Below are 9,810 nucleotides of genomic sequence, written 5' to 3'. Positions count from 1 at the left end.
ACTTGTTTCTATACAATAAGTCTTCTGAGGGGGAAAAAAATACTACAAGTTTGCAATGATACACAAAACTTCACATTACTAGTAAATATAGCGAATAATAAGTTTTTATTGCAAAATTCAAGATCACTTTTAACTTTTTAAAGCTTAAGAATTTAATATATGTTCAATTAGCAGATGATTTTTTGGGCTCATTACAAGCAAAAATAACTTGTAATATTATAGTTTTTGACCCTTTTCAAAGAGTGAATAATATATTTGTGTCAAGCGCGGATATGCAACAGTGATTGTGGAAGGCGCAGGAGGTTGTTGTAATTTTATGTTAAAAGCGAGAGCAACAGTGAAGGCTATGATGAAAACAAATCAAAATGCAAAACACTTACAGGAAACGTGGAGCAGATGGCGTCCACAAAGTAGGTGTGCACTTGCGCTGAGCATCAAAAGGATCGTCTCTGGTCAGCACTGAATAAAGAATCCATGTTTCAATGTTTCGACCACCAAGGTAGGGAAAAAGGATCAACCTAAATTGTCTTGATTGCCAACAGAAAACAGGTGAGGTGAAAATGCTCCAGGGACAGAAGTGAAGCAGCCAGGGGAAAACACCAACAAAACCGGCAAAAGCCTGCCAAAATAAAAGCACAGGACAGGAACTAACACAAAACGCCGGAGTACACTAACAAAACGCAACATGTGAGTGGAACGAAGCGTGTTTTTAGCATAAAATACGGAAATAAGTCCTGCTAATAGAGGGGAGGGTTAATCATTTTGCAATGCAGTCTGCTGAAAATGATGGAAAGCGCCACTCGACATAGCAACAGGCGCTGTGGTCAAAGTTGGAATTGCAACAAAACACATTTGAAGATATTTAACACTCGCCTGCGATCTGGCAGTTAAAGTAAATAGTGCACCCCCCCCCCCCCCCCAAATTTGTCACGTTTCATGTGTCAGGTAAACTGACGAATGGGGCCCTAAACACACCCTTCCTATAAACGCATATTAGTCATTTTATCTTATATTTTGTCAGCTCTTTTTTCGCGGCAGGTAGTTCCACAGTAGGGAAGTGATTCAAATAGACTCATGGGATCTCGTGTGAGAGGAAGAGAGGGGGACTGCCATCTACTGCTCACACTTATCACTAGACCATGTACCAAATAAAATAGCTTCAATGTGGGTAAGCTCAACCAAACTTGTTCTTTACATTTGGTGTTGTTTACCTGAGTCATATTACAGTCTACACTTATCTCTTATGTTTGACTGCCATCTACTGCTCACACTTATCACTAGACCATGTACGAAATAAAATAGCTTTGATGTGGGTAAGCTCAACCAAACTTGTTCCTTACATTTGGTATTGTTTACCTGAGTTATATTGGAGTCCACACTTATTTCTTATGTTTGACTGCCATCTACTGCTCACACTTATCACTAGACCATGTACCAAATAAAATAGCTTCAATGTGGGTAAGCTCAACCAAACTTGTTCCTTACATTTGGTGTTGTTTACCTGAGGCATATTGCATCTACATTTATCTCTTATGTTTGACTGCCATCTACTGCTCACATCTATCATCAGACCACGTACCAAATAATATAGCTTCGATGTGGGTAAGCTCAACCAAACTTGCTCCTTACATTTGGTGTTGTTTACCTGAGTTACATTGCAGCCTACACTTATCTCTTATGTTTGACTGCCATCTACTGCTCACACTTATCACTAGACCATGTACCAAATAAAATAGCTTTGATGTGGGTAGGCTCAACCAAACTTGTTCCTTACATTGTGTGTTGTTCACCTGAATAATATTGCAGTCTACCTTTATCTCTTATGTTTGACTGCCATCTACTGCTCACACTTATCACTAGACCACGTACCAAATAAAATAGCTTCGATGTGGGTAAGTGCAACCAAACTTGTTCCTTACATTTGGTGTTGTTTACCTGAGTCATATTGCATTCTACACTTATCTCTTATGTTTGACTGCCATCTACTGCTCACACTTATCATTAGATCACGTACCAAATAAAATAGCATCGATGTGGGTAAGCTCAACCAAACTTGTTCCTTACATTTGGTGTTGTTTACCTGAGTAATATTGCAGTCTACACTTATCTCTTATGTTTGACTGCCATTTACTGCTCACACTTATCATTAGACCATGTACCAAATAAAATAGCTTTGATGTGGGTAAGCTCCACCAAACTTGTTCCTTACATTTGGTGTTGTTTACCTGAGTCATATTGCATTTTACTTATCTCTTATGTTTGACTGCCATCTACTTCTCACACTTATCATTAGACCACGTACCAAATAAAATAGCATCGATGTGGGTAAGCTCAACCAAACTTGTTCCTTACATTTGGTGTTGTTTACCTGAGTCCTATTGCAGCCTACACTTATCTCTTATGTTTGACTGCCATCTACTGCTCACGCTTATCATTAGACCATGTACCAAATAAAATAGCTTTGATGTGGGTAAGCTCAACCAAACTTGCTCCTTACATTTGGTGTTGTTTACCTGAGTCATATTGCATCCTACACTTATCTCTTATGTTTGACTGCCATCTACTGCTCACACTTATCATTAGACCACGTACCAAATAAAATAGCTTCGATGTGGGTAAGCTCAACCAAACTTGTTCCTTACATTTGGTGTTGTTTACCTGAGTCCTATTGCAGTCTACACTTATCTCTTATGTTTGACTGCCATCTACTGCTCACACTTATCATTAGACCATGTACCAAATAAAATAGTTTTGATGTGGGTAAGCTCCACTAAACTTGTTCCTTACATTTGGTGTTGTTTACCTGAGTCATATTGCATTTTACACTTATCTCTTATGTTTGACTGCCATCTACTGCTCACACTTATCATTAGATCAGGTACCAAATAAAATAGCATCAATGTGGGTAAGCTCAACCAATCTTGTTCCTTACATTTGGTGTTGTTTACCTGAGTCATATTGCAGCCTACACTTATCTCTTATGTTTGACTGCCATCTACTGCTCACACTTATCATTAGATTACGTACCAAATAAAATAGCATCTATGTGGGTAAGCTCAACCAAACTTGTTCCTTACATTTGGTGTTGTTTACCTGAGTCCTATTGCAGTCTACACTTATCTCTTATGTTTGACTGCCATCTACTGCTCACACTTATCATTAGACCATGTACCAAATAAAATAGCTTTGATGTGGGTAAGCTCAACCAAACTTGTTCCTTACATTTGGTGTTGTTTACCTGAGTCATATTGTATTCTACACTTATCTCTTATGTTTGACTGCCATCTACTGCTCACACTTATCATTAGATTACGTACCAAATAAAATAGCATTGATGTGGGTAAGCTCAACCAAACTTGTTCCTTACATTGTGTGTTGTTCACCTGAATAATATTGCAGTCTACTTTTATCTCTTATGTTTGACTGCCATATACTGCTCACACTTATCATTAGACCACGTACCAAATAAACTAGCTTTGATGTGGGTAAGCTCAACCAAACTTTTTCCTTACATGTGGTGTTGTTTACCTGAGTCATATTGCATTCTACACTTATCTCTTATGTTTGACTGCCATCTTCTGCTCACACTTATCATTAGACCACGTACCAAATAAAATAGCTTCGATGTGGGTAAGCTCAACCAAACTTGTTCCTTACATTTGGTGTTGTTTACCTGAGTCCTATTGCAGTCTACACTTATATCTTATGATTGACTGCCATCTACTGCTCACACTTATCATTAGACCATGTACCAAATAAAATAGCTTTGATGTGGGTAAGCTCAACCATACTTGTTCCCTACGTTTGGTGTTGTTTACCTGAGTAATATTGCAGACTACAATTATCTCTTATGATTGACTGCCATCTACTGCTCACACTTATCATTAGACAATGTACCAAATAAAGTAGCTTTGATGTGGGTAAGCTCAACCAAATTTGTTCCTTACATTAGAAGCACCGGGTTATAAGGAGCGCTGTCAAGTTTTGAGGGGAGAAAAAAATGATTTCAAGTGAAGTTAATTATATTTATATAGCGATTTTCTCTAGTGACTCAAAGCGCTTTTACATAGTGAAACCCAATATCTAAGTTATATTTAAACCAGTGTGGGTGGCACTGGGAGCAGGCGGGTGAAGTGTATTGCCCAAGGACACAACGGCAGTGACTAGGAACCCTCAAGTCCGCTGTACCAACCCAGCTATACCACCCCCAAGTGCGCCTTATAGTCCGGAAAATACATTTCTTCCTCCAACATGTTGATGGTTTCCGAGCTGGTAGGCCACTAGGTGACATGGTTGTGGAGATGCTGCAGGAAGTCTCCCCTGGTGGTGGTGTGTCCGGGGAAAACCGCCTGGCAGAAGTCGCAGACGTCGGACTGCAGCGTTACGTCGGACGTCTGCAGTCTGCCCGACAGACTGGGAAGGTCCACAGTGAAGGTCCGTGGGTTGGTCCGCAGCATCTGAAACAAACAATTGGTGGTGAGGAATACGGCGCACCCACCCCCCCGTCACCGGTGCCTTTACCCTCATTGAGTCCTGGTGGCCCTCGGCTGCACCACGAGGATCACATGACCACTGGTTTGAAGACTTCTCGTCCTCTATTTTGCCCTCAGATGACTTCAAGCAGAATTTGGACAGATCTTCGGTCAGCAGGCGAGACAGGTTCAGGTTGGATGGCGGCGCAGGGTTCGGGGGTCCCTGGAAAGGGATTTCCTGGAGACACCGGACAGGAAGGACGCCGTCGGGATCGCCTGCAGAAACACCTTTTTCATTCTCCCGGCAGATCCTTTACGGAGAGCGTGGATTGAGTACCGACCTTTCTCCGTCTGCCCGGCTGCTATGAGTTGGTGCAACAGAGCAGCCTGCCGGAGACAAAGTGATCTGAGGCACACAAACTCCTGGTGAAGTTGTCTGTAGGCGTCCTCCATCGCGGCTCACCACCTCGACTAGAACAATGGAAGATTAAATGGTAAATGGGTTATACGGTACTCAAAGCGCTTTGGAGGGGGGGGGGGGGGGGGGGGGGGCGTGGTCTGCGGGCCAGCCGCAAAGCAGGATGTGTAAGGACTGACCTCAAATACAGCAGCGAGTGAGTAGAATGCCCAGCTGGGATTTGTTATCTAATCACCTTTATTAGCAGCAGCTGGTCAGAGACACGGGAGTTGGAGTTGGAGCCAGAGACGAACACATGTTGCTGGAAAGCAAGCCAATGAAAAATAAAATACTTACTTCACACTGTGTACCGGGGTGAGAACCCACACAAGAGGGAGACCTTCACAACACTATTTCCACATTCACCCATTCATTCACACACCGATGGCGGGAGCTTCCATGCATGGCCCTAGCCACGACCCATCAGGAGCAAGTGTGAAGTGTCTTGCTCAAGGACACACCGGACGGGAAGAGATTGGTGGAAGGTGGGAATCGAACCAGTAACCCTCAGGTCGCCGGCACGGCCGCTCTCCCAACTCAAAGGGTTGTGACATTTGTGGAAGGGAGGAGTGGTCTGCAGGCCTGCCGCGGAGCAAGGTGTGTAAGGACCAGCCTCAAATACAGCGGCGAGTGAGTAGATTGCCCAGCTGGGACTGGTTATCTATTCACCTTTATTAGCAGCAGCCGGCCAGATACACGGGAGTCAGAGTTGGAGCCAGAGACAAACACATATTGCTGGAAAGCAAGCCAATGAAAAATAAAAGACTTGATTCACACTGTGTACCGGGCTCCCGAAGGAACTGTCGGCCAGGAGAACCCACACAAGAGGGAAACCTTCACAACACTATTTCCACATTCCCCCATTCATTCACACACCGATGGCGGGCGCTTCCATGCAAGGCCTAACCACGACCCATCAGGAGCAAGGGTGAAGTGTCTTGCTCAAAGACACACCGGAAGTGACGAGGTTGGTGGAAGGTGGGAATCAAACCAGGAATCCTCAGGTCACAGGCAAGCCCCTCTCCCAACTCAAGGCGCTTTGACACTTGTGGAGAGGAGGAGTGGTGTGTGGGCCTGCCGCGGAGCAAGGTGTGTACGGACCGGCCTCAAATACAGCGGCGAGTGAGTAGATTGCCCAGCTGGGACTTGTTATCTAATCACCTTTATTAGCAGCAGCCAGCCAGATACACGGGAGTTGGAGTTGGAGCCAGAGACCAACACATATTGCTGGAAAGCAAGTCAATGAAAACTAAACGACTTGATTCACACTGTGTACCGGTCTCCCGAAGGAACTGCCGGCCAGGAGAACCCACACAAGAGGGAAACCTTCACAACACTATTTCCCCATTCACCCATTCATTCACACACCGATGGCGGGAGCTTCCATGCAAGGCCCTAACAACGACCCATCATGAGCAAGGGTGAAGTGTCTTGCTCAAGGACACACCGGATGTGACGAGGTTGGTAGAGGGTTGGTGAGTAGATTGCCGAGCTGGGACTTGTTATCTAATCACTTGTCGCCTTCATTAGCAGCAGCCGTACAGAGACGAACAGAAGCAAGGGTGAGGTGTCTTTCTCAAGGACAAAAGCTGGATGAAGTGGCCGGGGAGAGGGAAGTCTGACTTTTGCAGTGTACTTATACATTGTGTCAACCATACTACACAAAAATACACACAATATGCAACAAATCATGAAAGTTATGTACTTTTTTTTGTCCTTGTTTTTGATCACTGACTTTTTGCAGTGTATTAATTAATACATTGTGTGAAACGTACTATACAAAAATACACACAATATGCAACAAATCATGAAAGATATGTATATGTTTTTTCCTCTTTGTTTTTGAACACTGACTTTGTGCAGTGTACTTATATATTGTGTGAACCGTACTAAACAAAAATACACACAATATGCAACAAATCATGAGTTATGCATTTTTCCTCCCTGGTTTTTAAACACTGACTTTGTGCAGTGTACTTATACATTGTGTGAACCGTACTACACAAAAATACACACAATATGCAACAAATCATGAAAGTTATGTATTTTTTTTCCTCCTTGTTTTTGAACACTAACTTTTTGCAGTGTACTTATTTATATATCGTGTGAACCATACTACACAAAAATACTCACAATATGCAACAAATCATGAAAGTTATGCACTTTTTCTCCTTGTTTTCGAACACTGACTTTTTGCAGTGTACTTATACATTATGTCAACCATACTACACAAAATACACACAATATTCAACAAATCACAAAATAAATCTATTTTTTTTCTCCTTGTTTTTGAACACTGACTTTTTGCAGTGTACTTATTTGTAGATTGTGTGAACCATACTGCACAAAAATACACACAATATGCAACAAATCATGAAAGTTATGTACTTTTTTTCCTTGTTTTTGAACACTGACTTTTTGCAGTGTACTTATACATTATGTCAACCATACTACACAAAATACACACAATATTCAACAAATCACAAAATAAATCTATTTTTTTTCTCCTTGTTTTTGAACACTGACTTTTTGCAGTGTACTTATACATTGTGTGAACCTTATTAAAAAAAATACACAAAATATGCAACAAATCATGAAAGTTATGCCCATTTTTTTCTTGTTTTTGAACACTGACTTTTTGCAGTGTACTTATTTGTAGATTGTGTGAACCATACTGCACAAAAATACACACAATATGCAACAAATCATGAAAGTTATGTACTTTTTTTCCTTGTTTTTGAACACTGACTTTTTGCAGTGTACTTATACATTATGTCAACCATACTACACAAAATACACACAATATTCAACAAATCACAAAATAAATCTATTTTTTTTCTCCTTGTTTTTGAACACTGACTTTTTGCAGTGTACTTATACATTGTGTGAACCTTATTAAAAAAAATACACAAAATATGCAACAAATCATGAAAGTTATGCCCATTTTTTTCTTGTTTTTGAACACTGACTTTTTGCAGTGTACTTATTTGTAGATTGTGTGAACCATACTGCACAAAAATACACACAATATGCAACAAATCATGAAAGTTATGTACTTTTTTTCCTTCTTTTTGAACACTTGACTTTTTGCAGTGTACTTATACATTGTGTGAACCATACTTCACAAAAATACACACAATATGCAACAAATCATGAAAGTTATGTACTTTTTTTTTCTCCTGTTTTTTGAACACTGACTTTTTGCAGTGTACTTATACATTGTGTGAACCTTATTAAAAAAAAATACACACAATATGCAACAAATCATGAAACTTATGTACATTTTTTTTCCTCCTTGTTTTTAAACACTGACTTTTTGCAGTGTACTTATACATTGTGTGAGCCATACTACACAAAAATACACAAAATATGCAACAAATCATGAAAGTTATGCCCATTTTTTTCTTTTTTTTGAACACTGACTTTTTGCAGTGTACTTATTTATAGATTGTGTGAACCATATTACACTAAAATACACACAATATGCAACAAATCATGAACGTTATGTACTTTTTTTCTTTGTTTTTGAACACTGACTTTTTGCAGTGTACTTATACATTTTGTGAACTATACTTCACAAAAATACACACAATATGCAACAAATCATGAAAGATATGTATTTTTTTTCCCTCTTTGTTTTTGAACACTGACTTTGTGCAGTGTACTTATACATTGTGTGATCCATACTTCACAAAAATACACACAATATGCAACAAATCATGAAAGTTATGTACTTTTTTTTCTCCTGTTTTTTGAACACTAACTTTTTGCAGTGTACTTATACATTGTGTGAACCATAAGACACAAAAATACACAAAATATGCAACAAATCATGAAAGTTATGCCCATTTTTTTATTGTTTTTGAACACTGACTTTTTGCAGTGTACTTATTTATAGATTGTGTGAACCATACACAAAAATACAAACAATATGCAACAAATCATGAAAGTTATGTACTTTTTTTCCTTCTTTTTGAACACTGACTTTTTGCAGTGTACTTATACATTTTGTGAACTATACTTCACAAAAATAAACACAATATGCAACAAATCATGAAAGTTATGTACTTTTTTTTTCTCCTGTTTTTTGAACACTGACTTTTTGCAGTGTACTTATATATTGTGTGAACCATAAGACACAAAAATACACAAAATATGCAACAAATCATGAAAGTTATGCCCATTTTTTTCTTGTTTTTGAACACTGACTTTTTGCAGTGTACTTATTTGTAGATTGTGTGAACCATACTGCACAAAAATACACACAACATGTAACAAATCATGAAAGTTATGTACTTTTTTTTTAGTTCCCTGATGTTGATTATTTAGGTCAATATGGCTGTAAAACTCACTTTCTGCACCTTTTTCACTTTTTTTAGAACAAAGTTTGAATTTGCCTCCATTACACAGTGCCAGTGTACCTAATGAAGTGTCCGGTATAATAATAACAAATGTTTACTCACCTGCTGCAATTTTTATAAATCTTTCTTCTTCTTCTGGTTTTGCAGCCTTTGTCGTCCGACAAAGATCCTCTACTGACTGCGACAAAAAGGGACTACAAAAAGTCACGCAAAGTCTGCATGTGAGTGGACGGATCTGCGCTGACGGATGGAAAATTCTAAAGGAAGTGACCGGGTGAAAAAAGGGAAGTGAAGAGTGTTTTTGTTTGAAGTCAACCTCGTCCTTTCCACGCATGATCTTTGTTCCCCTGCACACAACTCTTTAAAACGTCTGGTTTTGCCAGGAAAAGTTAACTTTTTACACGTTTGTGTTGCAGCCCCACTACAAAATGGAATAAGTTTCTTTTTGCCTCAAAATTCTACACACAAATACCCCACAATGGCAATGTGAAAACGTTTTTTTTAATGGTTTTTGCAGGTT

At 39.7% G+C, this 9,810-nt stretch overlaps 1 protein-coding gene across 2 annotated transcripts; it reads right to left on the bottom strand.

Moving 5' to 3' along the window:
• Positions 1–4,011: 4,011 nt before the first annotated feature.
• On the bottom strand, positions 4,012–9,552 carry zgc:113184 (uncharacterized protein LOC553745 homolog). Of its 2 annotated transcripts, XM_061922554.1 has the most exons (5): positions 9,393–9,542; positions 5,126–5,191; positions 4,814–4,943; positions 4,522–4,748; positions 4,012–4,457 (listed from the first exon to the last, which is right to left on the bottom strand). In XM_061922554.1, the coding sequence occupies exons 3-5, from the start codon at positions 4,923–4,925 to the stop codon at positions 4,281–4,283; spliced, it is 516 nt and encodes a 171-aa protein (XP_061778538.1). In that variant the 5' UTR covers positions 4,926–4,943; positions 5,126–5,191; positions 9,393–9,542; the 3' UTR covers positions 4,012–4,280. The 2 variants fall into 2 exon arrangements, with proteins under 2 accessions (XP_061778538.1, XP_061778537.1); XM_061922553.1 differs by lacking the exon at positions 5,126–5,191 and having other exon boundaries at positions 9,393–9,552.
• Positions 9,553–9,810: the final 258 nt, after the last annotated feature.

The sequence above is a fragment of the Nerophis ophidion genome, linkage group LG16, assembly GCF_033978795.1.
Source record: "Nerophis ophidion isolate RoL-2023_Sa linkage group LG16, RoL_Noph_v1.0, whole genome shotgun sequence".
In the NCBI taxonomy this organism is placed as follows: domain Eukaryota; kingdom Metazoa; phylum Chordata; class Actinopteri; order Syngnathiformes; family Syngnathidae; genus Nerophis; species Nerophis ophidion.
The sequence above is the reverse complement of the archived record's forward strand: the minus strand, read 5'-3'. Positions and strand labels throughout refer to the sequence as shown.